This window comes from Spermophilus citellus (genome assembly GCF_964194105.1).
Source record: "Spermophilus citellus genome assembly, chromosome: 13".
Classification (NCBI taxonomy): Eukaryota; Metazoa; Chordata; class Mammalia; order Rodentia; family Sciuridae; genus Spermophilus; species Spermophilus citellus.
Genome location: NC_138193.1, coordinates 116046048 through 116064750, shown reverse-complemented (window position 1 = coordinate 116064750; position 18703 = coordinate 116046048). Strand labels below are relative to the sequence as shown.

At 51.9% G+C, this 18703-nt stretch overlaps 1 protein-coding gene and 1 long non-coding RNA gene across 10 annotated transcripts in view; one reads left to right on the top strand and one right to left on the bottom strand.

Annotated features, from left to right (window-relative positions):
- The window catches only part of MYT1L (myelin transcription factor 1 like), a gene marked incomplete at its 5' end in the record, with an annotated part of 133517 nt that overhangs the window by 50486 nt on the left and 64328 nt on the right, over positions 1-18703 (bottom strand). For all 9 annotated transcript variants that reach the window (XM_081265476.1, XM_081265479.1, XM_081265477.1 and 6 more), the window contains 4 exons: positions 9155-9223; positions 10065-10186; positions 12932-13168; positions 15159-15409. In XM_081265476.1, coding sequence (XP_081121602.1) covers positions 9155-9223; positions 10065-10186; positions 12932-13168; positions 15159-15409 — 679 coding nt within the window. The remainder of the gene's footprint in view (positions 1-9154; positions 9224-10064; positions 10187-12931; positions 13169-15158; positions 15410-18703) is intronic.
- On the top strand, positions 9841-14206 carry LOC308633037. Its single transcript, XR_014018688.1, has 4 exons — positions 9841-9911; positions 10331-10550; positions 13713-13844; positions 13952-14206. It is a non-coding gene; the product is annotated as an uncharacterized lncRNA (long non-coding RNA).

Sequence of the window (18703 nt, the reverse complement as noted above, 5' to 3'; positions counted from 1 at the left end):
CCACGAGATTGAGAACAAGCTAAGAAAGGTCACTGATTTGTATCCTAAATTGTAAACAATGCACCCTCAAGCCATTGTCACAATGTGGACACCAGGAGAGTGGGTCAGGGAGGCCCTGCAGCCTGCCTGGAGTGCTTCTCTGCAGGTGGGTTTGGATGGGAAGGGGTTCTGGTAACTCCAGAGTCCCCATGGCTGTGGATGTGGCTGCCAGTTAAGTCCTCTGGAACTCTGGCCACTCCTACCCTTCCAAGGCTGAATTCCTGCACCTGCCTGGATGTAATGAAGTAGAATGTTTTTTTTAAAAATAAACATAAATGTCAGCCTTCCTCCGGCTGTGGAATGGGCCTCCCTGCCCTTCCCATGCCACAGCAAGCAGAAGCTCCAACAGCAGCAGTACTGGGACTCAGTCACACTCAGCTTTGGTCCACCTACACTGGTCACGTGATGAGAGAACTGTGCATCCAAAAAGAGCATGCATCTGTCCATCAGTGCCCTCCTAGCTCACAACGCCACGGAGGACCAAGATGCCAACAGAAGACTGCTCAGTGCAGGAGCCGACTCTCCTCCATGTTCTAGAATGTGGTTACGGACGTGAAAGATGGATGTCAACGAAGTTGATGGCCCTCTTTGGCATTGCCCAATCTGTGCATCCTCTCGATATATGCAGCATTTGAATTTCAATCAGGACAAATTCAATACAACCAGGAGTTCAAGTCCTCACGCACAGTGGCCATGGCACCTGCACAGCTCAGGGCAAATGGACAGCGTGGGTCGGTCTTTTTGGAGACTCGTGTCGCAGCCCTGAGCATTCTGCCCTGGCTGTCAGGATGTGTCTACAGCGTGCTCTGGCTCAGGAGGAGCCAGGAGAACAAGAGGCCCAGAGCTTCAGCTGTTAGGGTGTTCTCTGCTTTCCTTTCAGGGAGACCAGATGTCTCACCTCCCAACTCCAAATAGAGAAAACAAGCCACAGAGGACCCAGATGATTGTCAGAAAAATGTGGTGTCAGGGTGTCAGGGACAAAGCTCTTTCTGTAAGAATGCAGAAGAGCAGGACTGAGGATTTGCCCCTCTCCTTGGATTGCCACTGCCTGGAGATCATGGGCCGTGGAGGGGTAAGTCCATGAACAGGCGGAGTGCACCAGCGTCAGATCTGCGGCAGTGGGGAGGCACTTCCCCAGCTCTCCTTTGCAGAAGAGCCTGATCTCATCCAGTCCTTCCAATCAAGAGAGAGCTGCAAGAGAGTGATTCTCTCCCGAAATTGCTGGGGAAAAGAAGCCCTCCAAAAGCCTTGTCAATAATTTCCCAAAGGGAACATCTATTTTATTTCCAATTTCATTCATTTGCTCTAGGGTACTATAAATTAGCAAAGCATTAAAACCTTGACTCTACAGCAAAAGTCCAATGTAGCTTGGTGTTCCCAGCTGGCCTTCCCACTTGGTCTCTCTCCTCCTCTACCCAGGACCTGGTGTTGGGCACAGACCTGCAGCCCACCATGTCCGAGGGCTGCCTCTTCAGAGTCCCCCAGTGTGCAAGGATGGGATGGAGATGGGGCCATTCCCAGTAACCAGGAGAGGCCAAACCCAGCCAGATGTGAGCCATGGAGATAGCTCAGAGATCAGTTAAATGTTTGTGAAAGGAAACATGTCTGGTTTGAATTCTAGGTTTACAACAAAGGTGTATGTGTGTGTGTGTGTGTGTGTGTGTGTGTGAGAGAGAGAGAGAGAGAGAGAGAGAGAGAGAGAGAATTTATAAGATGAATTCAAAATTTATGATTTGAAAATATGCACATATATTTAAAATAACTTTAAACTGCAGTGCATAAAATTGTAAGACATATAAATTCTCCGTCTTGCTGGTGTGCTGTGTATATTTTACAAAGAAAGTAATCCAGAAGTTAAGAAGTTGATTTGTTCAAAGAATGATTTCCGATGGTTTCTGTAAGAGGATTATTTTATATTTGAGTCAATGACAATTTCTTATGTTCTGAAAGTAGGCAATACCCTTAAGGGCTTCTTGGTGCCTGTATTCAGGTTTCATGATTTCAAAGGGGAGGACGAAATGCCAAGACTCATTTCACAGGAGACGTGTCTTTGTAGCCTGTTCTCAGTTTGGGTCATTCCCAGTTTGGTCTCAGTATCCTGTCCCCCACCAGGCGCACACAGGCAGAACAGTGCTCTTGTGGTTTAAGATGCGTCCAGACAAGACAAGGAAGAGGGGAGGCAGGCCTGAGTGTGGACAGTGAGGGTCCTGACGTGGGGCTCTGGGCGTGGCAGGTCCTTGGGGAGCCTCCTGGGGGACACCTCATTGTACGTGACTGGAGAAACTGTTCGCATTCATCACATTTTGTATTTTTTGTGAAACTGGGTGATGGAATATCAACCCAAACCTGGGAATTTTGCTTTCTGCCTGCCAGATGCAGACCCAGAGGCGGCAGACCACCAGCGAGTCCAGCAGAGAAGGTGCTGGGCGTGTCCTCTCACCGCTGGTCCAGTGCCTCCTGTTTTGAAAACCAGGGTCCTGAGGGAGTTGCCTCCTGCCTTTCCAGGAGAGGCCACTCTTGCTGACATGGCCCCCACAGCTCTGTGGCCACGGAGCTGGCCTTGCTGGAGGACCTTCTGTGTCTCTCCCCAGGCAGGTTTGCCCTCCCTCCTGGGTGGCAGAGAGCAGGGCCAGCCCTGGGTCTGCTCCCTGGCCTTCCCTAGGTCCACACCCTCCTCCTCCGCCTGTCCTCCCTCCCTCTCTCTGCAGTCCACGCCCTGGCTCTGCTGGTGGCCTGCTGCTGGCGCTGAATCCCAGAACAGTATCCGCTGGGCTCACCAGCCCTCCATGAGTCACACCCTTGTGGTCCTCTGTGGCTGTGTCCTCTGCCCAGGGTGACTGAGCCATTTGTGGCAGTGGAACCTGCTGTGTCCATGAGGCGCTCTGTCCACTGTGACCCTCTTTGCACTTCCGCTCACTGCTAGGCCAGCACTGGCCACTCCCAGATTCAGTCTAGATGGCCAAGTGCCTCCCTGGCCTGATCTCAGTTGTGTCTGGTGCACCTCCTGGAAGTCGGATGTGTGTTTCCCTGTCTCCTGAATGTGCGCCACGAGCTTCTGGAGGGCAGGCATGGCCTTGTCTCTGGGTACTGATCAGATGTTTTCAAAACACAAATGAATGGCGTTTGCCTGGCCGGGGTGCCTCTGCAGGTGAGCTCACACTCTGTGTTTCCACGTGGAGGTCAGCACTTGGGGGTCCCCCTGCTGGTCCTCATCCTGGAGGAGCAGGGGCAGCACAGAGGAGCTCTGGACGTGGGTGTAGCTACGGGAAGAACACACGCCGAGCAGGAGGCAGCCAGCCAAGACCACCAGAGACGCTGCGGTGAGGCACACGCATGGGCACAGGTGAGGATGTCACTCGCGGGGGCCACAGGCCCCCAGGGGTGGGAGTGCGCAGTGGCCTCTCCCTTTTGTAACCACAGACTCGTGTGGAGTCTTCGGAGTTAGAGACTCAGGTTTGAGTGGACCGACGGTCCTGTATTTCAGTGAGACAGTGGAAGATGGCGCCATCCTTGGGAACGCCCCGTGCACTCCGGCTTCCCACCTCAGTGGCTGATGTGTCCACGGGGCACAGGACTGGAAGAGCCTTCCAGTACGGCCACTCCAGGGGTAGATAAGGTCGTGCTCCTCGGGCTGTGCGTTGGCTCTGCCAGAGGGCTCTCTCTGTAAGGAGCATGTGGTGGCCCTGCCTCCTGCTGCCCCTCATTACTCAGTCCGACTTCCACACTGGGAGCCTTAGGGTGCTCTGCACAGAAGCCCGGGTCCCAAGTGCTGCGAGGCCTCTGCAGAGGTTTTTGCAGTGCGGACCTTCTGCTGCTGGCTTGGGCTGGTCTCTGTGCGCCTGCAAATGTGATTAGTTAATGGTGGTGAGGATGGGCCAGCCTCTCACCTGTGGCTCTGGAGGGGACTCAGGGCAGGGATCTTGCTGGACCAGCAAACGTTCCAAGGAGGCATGTCCTGCAGGGTCCAGGCTGTCCCCACCTGGGGTTCATACGGTGGTGTGCTCGCTGAGGGGCAGGAACTCATGAGGGACGGAGAGGAGCCAGAGGCCGTTCTGCTTCCCACCTTGTGGGAACCAGTGAGCCACCACTCATGGGATCCTCCTTTTTCCAGTCACGGTTCTGTGTGCTCCCGTGTGCATGCCCATGATCGACGCAAACCCCAGACATTCTTATTTTGGAATCTACCATTTCGTGCCTGCCTACACGTTGAGTTGGAGCTGGCCTGACTTGTGGTAAAACATGAGCCTATCTACAATTATATTTGGCAGTTTTGAATTTGCTCTTCTGCAAGCCTTATGAAACCTTTTATAGACATCGAAATAGAAATGGAAGAACTAAGCACTTGCTGGACCAAGAACAAAATGCATTTAGCTGCTCGTGAGAGGGGCTGAGAACAGGGCTTCCCATGGTGGGTGCGTGAGGGGTCCCTGGAAGCCTGGCAGCTGCTGGCTGGCCCAGTGATTTCCTGACAGCCCTGCGTGGGTTATAAGAAATCCACTCGAGGGGCTGGGGATGTGGCTCAAGCGGTAGCGCGCTCGCCTGGCATGCGTGCGGCCCGGGTTCGATCCTCAGCACCACATACCAACAAAGATGTTGTGTCCGCCGAGAATTAAAAAAAAAATAAAATAAAATAAATATTAAAAATTCTCTCTCTCTCTCTCTCTCTCTCTCTCTCTCTCTCTCTCTCTCCTCTCTCACTCTCTCTTTAAAAAAAAAAAAAAAAAAAAAAAAAAAAAAGAAATCCACTCGAGAGCAAGCTTGTGTAAGCGTGCCGTCAGCCATAGCTGCACACAGCCTCTCAGGGGGGCCCAACACATAGATGTGACTCAGGGGAGTGTGACATATGGCTCCAACTCCATGGCTGCCTCTGGACTGAGAGGCCACTCCAGGCCTCAGTCCCCTCCTCTGTAAAGTGGACCTGAGCCCCCTGCCACCTTGGCTTACAGATCCCACGACGTGTGTGGAAGCTGGGTTGACTCTGCCAACTGCCATGCCCCGGAGACACATAAAGGATGTCTTTCCAACAGGTTTCTCTGTTCTAGGGGTGGCTCGGGGCAGGAGGCAAAATCTCAGGGCCAGGGAAGGGCTCACCTGGTCCCTACTGATGGTGTGCCGGAGACCTTCCTGGGACACCCCATCTCACCAAGATGTGTGCTCCTGCAGAGGTGCCGTGCAGCGCCAGGGCTTGGGGGAGAGTGCTGCTGAACTAGGGGACATCTAACTGAATTGAGGGTCCTGGGGTAACTTCAAAGTGCAAGACACCCCTGCTCTATGGAGAGGCCAGGATCTCACAACTGTCATAATGAGCTGAGCTTACTCAGAGGCCAACACTCAAGAAGGAAATACGGCTATCTGTTGGAACCAGGCCTGAGTGGATAGCAGCAAAAACTCACAAAGTCCTACAGGTTCACTGTGGTAAATGGAGGAGGTAGAAGTTGACAGAATGCGGACTGCTCCCCAGGAGGCCAAGTCTGCAGGAACCTTCTGCTCTCCGAATCTGGTGCTGCGGGACGCAGGTCCTCTGGCAGAGCCCTGCAAATGACGACCCTGCACCTGCCTGAGGTTTACAGCCCAACACACCAGCCCAAGGACAGCCCAGAAATAAGTAGCCTTTAGGTTTTGACCCAAGTTCAAGATTTCAATTCTTTGATTTACACTTTATTTTAAAATAACTATAACCAGGCTACAAAAGCAGGGTCATGTCATGTGTGGCTAAGCTTGCTATTTGCCTAAGCCTCAGCCCCCCGTCACGGCCGGAGACTCTAGAGCCGGTGAGCAGTGAGACCACCGGCAGGACCCCCACACCTGTGACGAGTAAGTCAAGGGCAGATGGAGGAGCCAAGACCCCCTGCAGCCTCAAGTCCCTCTTCCCACCAGGCCTTGTGCTGACGACGGCACTCGTCCGTGAGCTGAAGACCTGGGTAAGGATGAGTATCTGAATTTGGGCAGACAAGTTGTCAGTGGAATCTGGTTTGGAGCCCTGGTTGAAGAACTCATGGCCACTGCCTGAAGTCAACTTGGACTTTGCCTAAATTGTCCTTGAGATGCTGAAACACCTGCTTCCTGGTGTCTGTACTGGACACACGTCTGGAGTAGGAAAGGGATCTCTGTTGGAAGGCATGGTCCCTAGAAAGAGCAGCGGCCAACCCGGGGGGGGATTTGCAAGTGCTTTCCTGGGGCTTCTTTTAGGAAGTCTTAGAGAATGAAACTTAAAGAGAAGAAACTACCCTTTGGAACCATAGAAAGCAGAGTTCTTGCCAAAATTCACTTTAATTTGCACAGTTTTGTTGTTTTTTGACTTGTGGCCTCAGCGTCACAGCCAGGGACTCCTCCCATGGCCCTGGGAGGAGGGTTGGGGGAAGGTGTGTAGAGCTGTCCTGGACCCTGCCTCTGAGCACCTGTGGTTTCCCCTGCACCCCTGCATCCCTCCTCATTCCCACAACTCACTGGCTCTATATCAGTTGTATGAGGGACCAGAGGAAGTAGTGTTCTGGTGTTTGAATAAGATTCATGCACACATTACATTTTAATATGTTTTCAGTTTACATACCATACACAATCAGACACAAAATTATTGATTTCTTATTAAACTATTGCACATCCGTTGCTACAGATAAGAACTAAGCACAGTGTTAACTCAGGAAGTCAAAGAGCTTTGAGGGTCCAAGGCCTCGGGTACACCTGCTGAGATTCACCTTGTGTAGTAAAGAGTGTCCTGTTAAGGGCCAACTAAAAAAATTCAGTGATGGAAATGACAAGAGGAAAACTCCCAGAAAACTTCACGTGTCATCTGATGCAAAGAGAGGACTTCTTGAGGGAATGGGACCCGCTGCCTAACAGGTCTCCGTGAACCACTACAGGGCTGCCTTGTACACTGAGTAGGGACTCTGCTGGTCTGCTCAGGTGGGAGGCTGCTGTAGGAACTGATCAATCTTTAAAACATGCATATGAAGAGAGGTTCATTGGAAAGGGCTCGAGTGTGAATCACTCTCCAGGAAACGGTCATACATCTAGGGTTGGCCCATGCTCCTCTGCCCCAGCCAAGCTTTCTGACTCCGAACACAGAAGAGATGAGCTCACTGGCTAAAATGTCAAAGGCAAAGATCATATTTTGATCCACGGTTTCCTCAGTTTGAAAAGACATCAGCATGTGAAAATGGGCCCCTCAAGCATGAACTCCTTACAGAAGGCACTGAATGGAAATTCTTAGTTTTGAAGATCCATTAATAGAAAGAGATCATTTCAGAAAATAATTTGAGTTTAGATTTCCTAGCAAGGATCAAGCAAAGGGGAGCTTATTTGCAAAGACAGGTTTGGAACTGCATGTGTCTCCCCAGGCAGCAAGAAGGTGTTGCTGGGCCTGTGCAGCTCTGGAGGACGCGAGAGCGAGAACCACCACCATACCTCCCCAGTGGGGGGGGGAGGGGAGAAGAGGGAAGGTGGGGACTGCAGAAGCAGGGGTCTGCCCGGAATTTGAGATGAGGATCAGCTTCCAAGCCCAGCACTAAGGGAGAGAAGCCAATGCCAGTGCATGGTCAGAGACGGCTCTGGGCTCGGGGCTGAGCATGAGCAGTCAGAAGAACACAGAGGCAGCAGCATCCAGGCTGCTTTCTGGTCGACAGCTGGCCTGTCGGAAATGGAGATCTGCCCAAGTTTTGCAAAGGACTCCTCATCAAGAAATGCAAAGGACTGTTGCCACATTCTGACGTGAAGGCCAGGGTCCAAGTGCAGAGAGTCACTGTGGGCCACGAGGAAAGTGTGGTCCCCACCGGGACAGGAGAGGCCTGGTCAGGGTGTGGTGAATGGCTCCTGCTAAGGCTGTCCGCTTTGAGGTGCTACAGCTAAGTGTCCACCGGGCACTGCTCTGGACCAGGCTATGGACTGCAAGGTAAGAGGAAGCCCTCCAGGGGTCACAGTCCATGAAGAGAGCTCCGAGAGGTGTGAGGCGGAAGGGCTAGTTCAGGAAGTCACTGAACATGAGCAGGTGGTCTATGGCACTAGGGCCTTGGACAGGGATCCTGCAAGAAATGACAGGGTGTGAAATGACGGTCTGTGGCCACAGTGAGGGCAGGGGAGGACTGCTGGGAGGATGGACACGGGGAAAACAGCCTTTTCCTGGCGTGGGCACAGCCTTTCCAAACAGAAGGGAAAGCAAGACCCCTGTCCCGAGGTGGGGTATCAAAGGGGACCCACAACTGCCTGGGCGCCTGGCTCTCGTCACGTGTGGACTGTCCCGTCTGTTCTCACAAGCACCAAGGACCACCTCCCAAGAGGCCTGGCGGTCTCACACACCCTCAGGACTCACCCCTGCTCCTCCCATGTCCTGTCTGGGCCTGGAACGGGAGACTCGGAGAAGGAAAGCCTCCATGGCTGGTGCAGATGCTGGTGGTTGCAGTTTTGCAAGATTCACACTTGAAAGTCACAGGCTTAGGGGACGGGGAGGCAGGACTGCCGGACAGTGTGTGTGTGTATGCAGCGTGACAGCACGACTGCACAGATTCATGCAGCATCATCCTGAGCAGTACTAACTCACAACAGTACCGGTGTCTTATGGAACTAGTATGGCAGACTTCTCCTTTGGGCTACTGAAGTATGCATACTTTGAGTAATTATATGAATTTCTGAGTTTAAAAGCTTAACTTTTCTTTTTTTTTTTTTTTAGTTGTATGTGGACACAATGCCTTTATTTTATTTTTGTGTGGTGCTGAGGATCGAACCCAGTACCTTCCACGAGTGAGGCAAGCACTCTGCCACTGAGCTACAACCCCAGTCCTTAACTTTTCTTTTTTAAACTATAATCACTTCTAAAAGTTTGAGTACCTCTGTAAAATTTTCCTTGCAGGTGCATGCATACCTGAAGATAAGACCCGTGCTTCAGACAATTCTAGATAGGAAGGATGTGACGTGAAAGAACTGGAGATGCATATAAGGGAACATGGCGGAGGGATCTTCTAGAAATGTGCTGAGCCCGAAGCCCGCTCCTGTGCACTAAATATGGCACTGGTACGCACTGGTGGCTCCTTCAAAGCATTTTCTTTTCAAATGACACATCATTTTTTGGTGAACTACTGAATGAATAGGTTTTTAAAAGAGAATTGTTTTCATTAAAGCTTACTTGAGTTCTTGTGAACTGGTGGCCAGCATACTTCGAATGCTTTTGTCAGCCAGTGGGCAGCCGGACAGACTGTAAGACAGGCCAGGGGGGGCAGGTGAGTGAGCCTCTAGGCAGTGGAATCGCCCGAACGAACACAACATACAGTCGAAATTAAAAAGTTCAATGCAGAAGAGCAATGGGGCAAGTGCTGTATATTGAATTTTTTGTATCATTAATTCTGAATATGTACAGATGTAAATTTAAGGAAACATTTCTGTTAATAAGCATTTTTTTTTTAAATTGTGCTTTTAGGTTTAAACGTTTGAGAAGAATTTTGCGAATTTTGGCAGTTTGAGATTAAAAGACATTATACAACACGTAAGTCAGCATGCTTTTGAAGGTCAACATAGAGCACTTAGGGGTCAACACAGAATCAACGTTGGTACTTGACAGCATTGTTGAGGTAAGCTGAAAACAATAAATTGAAGACAGAATCCACCATGAGAGAATGAAGCCACACCTTCTGTGTGAGGCGTAATTGCCAGTCACATGACCACTCCCATCACACCCCGGAGTTGGACATCTGCCACCAAACAAAAACAGAACAGCCAGAACAGTAAGTACGTTTAGAAAACTTCCAAAGAGTTTCATTGTTTCCAGTTTAGCTGCAATGTCTGCAAGGGGGTTAAGCACCCTGAAGGACAGCTGGGAAGTGCACAGGATCAAAGGAGATGACGCTTCCGAACGACAGAGCATCATTGAGAACCCGCAGGCACAGGTCAGCCTCTCGCCTACTGACTGGCAGCTGGAGAGCCGGGTGCCGCGAACGCGCATGCTCAAACGGCAAGGCGGGTGCAGACCGGTCTTTAGGAATAAGCCAAAGGAAGGGAGGACCGAGGAGAGTCGGAGTTTCACCTCGCGTCATGCTTACGTTATTAGGTCCTTTTTGCTCTCCTTGCACTGGGGGTACTTGGGCTTGGGGCTCGGGATGGTCACCTCCCCAGGGTACCTTCTTTCTTCCAGAGCCTCCTGGAATGGGTCCAGGTCTTCTGGCTGTAGACAGAACACAGACAGCTTCAGAGCCAGTGCCGGACCTCAGTGCAAGGCCGAGAAGGGCCCACGCCCGCTGGGCTCCGGCTCTGCTGCCCCACCTCTTCTCCCACAATTCGTAACCCAACGCTTCTTTTCCCTGACAAGGCTTCTTCTGAGAAAGCAGACTGCCCTGTGTACAGCTGCTCTAAATTTCAAAGTCCATGGTAAACTGCCAGTGGTCAGAGCCCTTACTCAGTCTCCTGCTGGCCAAACTGCAACAGGACTCACAGCCAGTGTGGCAGCTGGGGGTCTCTCTCATCCAGTACCCAGGGGATGCCTGCTGTCCACCACTGACACTGCACTGCTACTCAGCACTACGTCACTGGTGAGTGTTTTAATATATGTGCCTTGAAGTCTCAGTGGATGGAAGACAACTGTGTGAATGTGATCTTAAACTGCCCTTGGGCAGCATTTTCTGAGTACCTGTGTTTAGTTGCATCCACTTGCAGTAACCTATGAATCCCTATAGGTGGCAGCACCGGCAGTTGGTGCCCTCAATTCACACTGCACAGCTCTGTTCCTCATAGGACCTACAAGATGAGAGTTTTTGTCCCTGTGTATGGGAGCTTAATTCTAATTATAATAAATTTGGGGATTCAAATACAATGTATTTTTTGGTAGTAATGATTTAACATTGCAGGAGAGAACAACAATTTTTTGGAATTTAGCTTGCCACCCAGATTTGATTTTTTTTCACAATGTCTAGATACTTAAATCAATTTGAGGAATAAACACAATAGACTTATAGGCATGTGGCTTCCCTGTCAATTCCTTCATGGAGCTAATATTTCTTTTCCCACCTCCTTGTTTCTGTAAGACACGATTGCTTGGTGGGGGTTCATTTTGTAGGAAATAAAGGAGAGTCTAAATATGGATGAAAAAATCCAATAAAGAAAAATAATCCTTCCTTCCTTCCCTCCTTCCTTCCTTCCTTCCTTCCTTCCTTCCTTCCTTCCTTCCCTCCTTCCTTCCTTCCTTCCTTCCTTCCCTCCTTCCTTCCTTCCTTCCTTCCTTCCCTCCTTCCTTCCTTCCTTCCTTCCCTCCTTCCTTCCTTCCTTCCCTCCTTCCTTCCTTCCTTCCTTCCCTCCCTCCCTCCCTCCCTCCTTCCTTCCTTCCTTCCTTCCCTCCTTCCTTCCTTCCTTCCCTCCTTCCTTCCTTCCTTCCCTCCTTCCCTCCTTCCTTCCCTCCTTCCCTCCTTCCTTCCCTCCTTCCTTCCTTCCCTCCTTCCTTCCTTCCCTCCTTCCTTCCTTCCTTCCCTCCTTCCCTCCTTCCCTCCTTCCTTCCTTCCTTCCCTCCTTCCCTCCTTCCTTCCTTCCTTCCTTCCTTCCCTCCTTCCTTCCTTCCTTCCTTCCTTTCTTCCTTCCCTACCTCCTTCCCTCCTTCCTTCCTTCCTTCCCTCCTTCCTTCCTTCCTTCCCTCCTTCCCTCCTTCCTTCCCTCCTTCCCTCCTTCCTTCCCTCCTTCCTTCCTTCCCTCCTTCCTTCCTTCCCTCCTTCCTTCCTTCCTTCCCTCCTTCCCTCCTTCCCTCCTTCCTTCCTTCCTTCCCTCCTTCCCTTCCTTCCTTCCTTCCTTCCTTCCCTCCTTCCTTCCTTCCTTCCTTCCTTTCTTCCTTCCCTACCTCCTTCCCTCCTTCCTTCCTTCCTTCCCTCCTTCCTTCCTTCCTTCCCTCCTTCCCTCCTTCCTTCCTTCCCTCCTTCCTTCCTTCCTTCCCTCCTTCCCTCCTTCCTTCCTTCCTTCCCTCCTTCCTTCCCTCCTTCCCTCCTTCCCTCCTTCCTTCCTTCCTTCCTTCCTTCCCTCCTTCCTTCCTTCCTTCCCTCCTTCCCTCCTTCCTTCCTTCCTTCCCTCCTTCCCTCCTTCCTTCCTTCCTTCCCTCCTTCCTTCCCTCCTTCCCTCCTTCCCTCCTTCCTTCCTTCCTTCCCTCCTTCCCTCCTTCCTTCCTTCCTTCCCTCCTTCCCTCCTTCCCTCCTTCCTTCCCTCCTTCCCTCCTTTCTTTCTTCCTTCCTTCCTTCCCTCCTTCCTTCCTTCCTTCCCTCCTTCCCTCCTTCCTTCCTTCCTTCCCTCCTTCCCTCCTTCCTTCCTTCCTTCCTTCCTTCCTTCCCTCCTTCCTTCCTTCCTTCCTTTCTTCCTTCCTTCCTTCCTTCCTCTTTTAGCCCAAGGGACATTATATCCACTTTAATAACCTGAATTTGAAAATTCAAATTCCTTCAACAATATGTTCTTGACAAGGGTGTCATATTGTCCTAACAAGGCTGGGTGATTGTGCATTCAAGGCCAGGCACACTCCTCTGAGGTTGTGGTCTTGGAGAGGAGCCCTGTCCTTCGCTTCAGAGCGCATGCCGGCAGCCATGGGCTGCTTCCCACACTCACTGCTCATTGCCAGCCTCTCCTAGCAGAGAAACCTGAGCTGTTGCTTTGACAAGGAACTAGTGCTGCCTGTGCCTGTCCCCAGAGGAACGTTTGTAGCAAAGCACACTTGTCAGGAATACAATGTAAGAGTCAACAGTTTGTTTCCCCAAACCGGTAAGCCACCATCTCTTCCAGGTCAGGGAGAAGTATCCCTGCCTAAATCCTAGGCAGCTGAAAGCCATATTTAAAGAAAAACTGGGTTTGTTTTGAAGGGTGTGCAAATGGCATCTGCTCTCAGCCAGGCCTACTCCAGCCTCTCAAAGATCACAGCCAGAGCCAAGAGAAGGGACAAAGGACGTACGGCCATCTCTTTGGGGTCATCCTCGTCCACCCGTCGGGGCTTCATCTTGGTGTAGTCCACTGGCAAGTCCCAGCAGTCGCCCTCGCTGAGCTGGAAGCACCGGCTGCTCATCACTGCCTGCTGCTGAGGGGACATGGGCTCCAGGGGCGTCAGGACGGGGCAGCAGCTATCCCGAGGCCTCTGTTTGTTCATGCTGAGGTCCAGGGTGCCATTCTCATCCACATCCATGTCAGGGTTCTGTTGGCAGAGAGACATGTGACAGCCGGGCCTGAGCACTTGGAACATCCCATCCTGTGCGCCCAGACTGTGGCCCTGCCCTCAGCAGTGTCATGTTCACCCCCAAACTCCTCATTACTGTCACTCCCAAGGCAGGCCAGCTTGGTCTGAGGCCATGTCAGCTACCCCGGGCTTACCTGGAAAATTGTGTGGAGACTGATGAATGGATCTGTCCCTCCATTTGACCTTTTCCCTATTTTTCTGCCATCTTTCCCCCCTCCCTCTCTTTTCCCATTCCCTCCAGTGCATCTCTGCTTTTAGAAATGAGCATGGCCATAAGAAATTCAAAGAAGTACTTCTTTTTGATGTCATTAGAGTTCAAATGCCTACAAGATCAAAAATGTGTGTGTCTCTCCGTGTGTATGTCTGTGTGCGTACATACAGCTTATGAACTTTCCTTTAGTTTCATTGATGCCAATGTTTCAAGAATTAGGAGGAAAATGAAAGACTCAAGGATGAAGGAAGGAGGGGAAAGGAACTGGTTTTCTTTCTGAACCCTGTGCAGTGCTGAGGACTCTGCTTGCAGACGAGGTATGCAGCCCAGCCTGGCACAGGGCTGGGTCTGACCTGCTCTCCGCGTCAGCACCCTGCACTGCAGCCAACTGCCCAGGAACAAACCAGAGAGGTGCGTTTCAAGGTAAGAATGCTTCAGGGAGATAAGGCTCCTTCCCACCTGCAGGAGGAGGGGGAGAGGGGCCCATGGAGGACAGAAATGCCCCCAATAATTCTCCACTTTTCTGGCAGAGTTACACTTTTTTGGACAAAAATGTGATGTCAGAGATGGAGTGAAACTGCTGCCTGCCAGGAAGGACCCAGCAGCACTTCCCTCTGGATGTCATTGCCAAGGAGGATCCACCACGGGGAGTCCTGGACTGAGGCTGTCCCGGGTATGTGTCCAGCATCATCTTGCCAAAGAACATCCTGATCTCCAGCTCTGATACTCATTTCGGCTGACATGATGTTTGAGTTACTCTCTTAGTTGAAGAAAGTGAAAACTAAACTAAAATGAAAGTTTCTGTCTTGCCCGGGAGGAATCTTTCATGGTAGTCTTGCATTTTATCAGCCCTGATCACAGGAAAACTGCTCGCCCCTAATGCTGCTCCACTACTAGGAATAAAAATATCAAAAAGAAAAAGCACTTGCAAAACATAAGATTACTGACCTTTCTCTATCCACACAAATTATACTCATTTATAAGGACTACTGTCAGAGCTGTTAGCGAATGCAGCATGGCCGACTGGCTTTAGATAATGGAGAGAGCGCCCTTTGTCTGGAGAGTGGCTGACATCCACAAGCCAGAGCCTGCGCTCAGAACACAATGGGCCACTCCCTGGCAGCCGGGCTCTCGCCGGCCCCCTAGCGGCCCGGGCGAGACAGCTCTCCATTCTGCCGTGTCGGGAGCGCTCCCTCTCCTCTCTGAGCACACGTAGGAGCCCTTTGGCGAGGAAATGAACCGGTAACCCCTGCGCTCCCTTCCAGCATCTGTGACAGTGTGGACTAGCAGCGCCATGGGACTTGCTCCCGGGCCATCTATTGGAAATGTGGGTGAGGGGCAGCCCGCCTCTCTTTGATAAGGGTGCTGCCAAACCTTCCTCCCATTTAACGTCAAGGTGCTTTGCTCTTTGAGTTCTCTGTGAGGTCATTTGAAACGCCACGAAGGCTTTTGATGTTTGAGTTACAAACGGTAACACTGTGAGCTCAGAGTTTACAGAACCGATTTTCCACCCTAAAGAGGGAGGCCTGGCGATTTCTCCTGACCTAGAACACATGGGTCTCCTGGGCAGTGGTGCAATGGGCAGCTGCAGCCGCGCGGCGTCACGGCTCAGGTGGAGGACCTGCCGCACCGGCAGAGCGCCCCCGCGCAGGCGGCAGCGCAGCTGGCTCTGTGCGGTTGCGCGAGCAGAAGCCCCGCCTCCCGGGCCCGCCCGCGGCCAGGCGCAGGTGGGCGTACCCGCGCGGCACACAGGTCCTGTGGCTTGGTGGACAGGTTCTGTGGCATCTCGCGGCAGCGCGTGGACAGGTTGAGGATGGCGGCGGCCGCCATGTGCGCGGCCTCCACGTCGTGCGTGTAGTCGAAGCTGCTCTTGCTGCACGTGCTGCTGGCGCTGCTGCCGCCGCCGCAGCTCAGGTTGCTGCTGCTGCTGGGCGCGTAGCTGCTGGTGGTGCTGCTGCTGGGGCTGGCGGTCTTGCAGTAGCGCTTCGCTGCGGAGACAGCGGACAGGACGACTCAGGCCCCGAGCCCAGGACGCGGGGACACACAGCTCCCCCGCCGCCCCGCCCCCGCATTTAAACACACAGCGATGGGGAACATGATGTGGGGGCTTCTCACAAAGAGGGCCTCTGGCTTCTTTCCCTTTTTAGCATTGCATGTGTTCGGTTAGGAGAGGGCTGGGGTGAGCTGGGAAAGAACGCACCCTTTTCTTCAACAGACTGCACAGACATGCCTGGCGACTTCCCCCTCCCTGTAAAGGAACACCCCTGGCTTGGATCTGGCTACAGATAGTGACAGTTCCAGTCTGGTCAAGACTTGAGGAACCAGCTTGTCTGGGGGTGGGGACTTCCACAGATCATCAGCTGGGGTGGGGGATATTGTAGAGGTCAGCTTGGGCTCTGTGTCCCACATGCAGGTGACTCAGATTCAAGGGCGATATGGGGATCACCTGTTGGGGTTATGGAGACCCTGTGCTTTGGGAAATGGATTTTTGGCTGGGCATGCAGACTGGACAATGTGACCCAAATAGCCCTTATCCTATACATCCCATACAGGCTGTGGAGGGAAAGGTAGAATATCACACACACCTGTGGCCCTGGATCAGGGTAAGTGTCAAGACACCCCTGACTGGCTGCTGGGTGTGCAGTCAGGCACTAACCCTTTATGTTAGCAGCCTCTCCGTCTGCCTGCAAGGAGCCTGGACTGCTCAGTGTTCCTTAGGAACAGCTGTCTTCACTAACAGCAGGCAGTAGGAAAGAGAGTTATTTTTAGAACTCCTTAAAACCTCCTTTAGTACCAGGATGATAAAATGTCTGAGTGGTCATGCATTAGGATGGGACCTTTTCCTACTCATACAGTATCACTGCCAGGATGTCAGAGTGCGTTCATTTGTGTGGGTGCATGGATCCACCTTATATCCCGTGGAGTGAGGAGTGACCCTGCAGGGTGTCTGCAGACCCCTGTGGAGCTAGACTCTGCAGGTGCCTTCACCCTCCCTCAGGAGCTTCTCCTCTCTCCAGCTGCCATGGTCAGCCCTAGGCAGGCTGCCCTAAGAGCAGCTTGGCCTGCATTCTGTTGTGCCTGGCCCTCCATGGCAGAGCAGAAGGCTGTGTCTCTAAAGAGGCCACCACCATTCCCGTAGCTGCCCGGGAGCCTTGCAGCTGGACACTGTTCTCTGGTTGTTGGCCTCCTGAAGCCCTCTGTCTAGAACTCAAGTGCAACGCCTTCCTCCAGAGACAACCCACACAACACACCCTCTCACACAGCTGAGCCATCTTCCGAGTAATACCAAGACCCTCCCCAGGGCACCAACTGGGAGGCACAGGAGGGATAGGCTGAGGGGTCGTGGCCACTAACTAAGGGCTGACTAGAGAACGCACACTCAGGACACTGGGGACGAGGTACCTCCTGGGTGACAGGATGAGGCAGTGGAGACCAGAACCCAGAAGGCAAATTGGCCACCTCACTCTTCTCAGCCTCCTGCCCCAAACCACAAAGCAAATTGCATATGTTAGTGGCTTGCACACACAGCCTCTCTGCTGTGAGCCTGAGCTGTCACACACCCCAGAAGGGCAGACTGTCTTCTCTGTCGTAGGCTCTGGCCAGCACGGCCCTGGGAACAGCCCCCACTTGGGTAGCTCAGCATGCCCAAGGTCAGTTGCCTCCCATGTAGTCTCCTCCCTCTGCTTTCTGAATGCTCTTTACTAAGTAGCAGAACTGTACCTCAGGGTGGGCCTGCTGCAGGTCTAAGAGCAGCCTTGCTAGGCCTCTGAGGGCAGCCACCCTGGACACATGTGGGAGCAATCAGAGGGGCCAGACAGTGGCCACCAAAGTCCTCAGTGTTGCTGCCTGGGGTACTTTGGGATGCTCTGGATGTGGACTAAAGTTCTTGATTTTCATCATTTAGAATTTTGTTAAAAATTGGGTTATGGAAACTAGGGGAAATGAAATAATATATACTAGGGACATCTTTTCCCTTTTAATAATCTGATGAAGGCTAGCTATTGGTTCAGGAATGAGAGAAGAAGTGGTCCAGGTAAACAGGAAAAACAATTGCTTTGTTTTGAAACTAGATAATGTCCATTTCTAAAAAATGCTCAAGGACCAACTTGGGTCTACAGTTCAACAGCAGCTAGTGCTGGGGGGCTGTGGCAGATGTGGCAGGCTTGGGAGTGGCTCTGCTCAGTGCTGGCCAGGGTCCTCAGGCAGGAGAGTAGTGCAGGGTAAGGGGAGCCGGCTGCTGCCTCCTGGGTGTCAGCTCCATCCTGCTGTCTGTCTGTGTCATGGTGGCCACACTGGGTACCACTGCCGTCGACTCACAGGGCTCTCTAACATGACTCCTCTAGCCCACCACCTCCTAGTGACATGCTGCTGCATGCCCACCTCAGAGATGTGGAAACCAAGGCTGACCAAGGGCAAGACAGACACACAGGGGAGAGCCTGGGCCACAGTCAGGGCGCAGGTTGCCTGGTCTTATCAGCCTTCTGTCTGTTAAACAGTGCGACGTCTACGGGGCAGCAACCTTTAAAGGGAGTCTCTACAGTGACTGCACTTCTACTCTTGCCTTACTTGGATTGCTTGAAATCATCCTGAAGTCATGAATTGACGTCAGCAGGAGGGAGCACCTCCCACCCAAGTGTCTAAACCTCAGACGCCACATCTGGGTTATACCAAGAGCATGGTTTACAATTGTATCTGGCAAGTAAACTGTCAATAATTTCTTGATTCACCCGTCAACTCATTTCACTCAAATAATTATGACAATATTTACCTCATATCTATCCTTCTACTGAACATAAACAATTTTTTGTGTTTATTCAAAACAAAAATATCTATATTTTAGATCATTCAAGAAAGGAATGATCCTAATCTTGCCTATTTGTGAATGTCCACAAATCCCTTAGCATCAGTACATTTGGGCCGAACTTAACATGCTCTGAGTCATGAGGCTGACTCTGGTGCACTGCAGGGCAGGGGCAGGGAGCATTGGCCCTGGTAGTCCCCAACTTCTTCTCCCCCAGGACTGACCAAGCCCTGCTTTGTCAGATGAGAGCAACCTAACAGAGATCAAATGCATGGCAAGTAACAAACAGATTTTGTTTTTGATACCAGGGATCAAACCCAGGGCCTTGTACATGCTAGGCAACTGCTCTACATTGAGTTACACTCTCAGTCCCCAGATATATTTTAAATCCAGCTGCTTTTCCATCAAAGAGCAGACAGCATTTTCTAAGATCCTGAGTGCCCAGCTGACTTCAGGAAGGCATGAGGAACATTATCACATC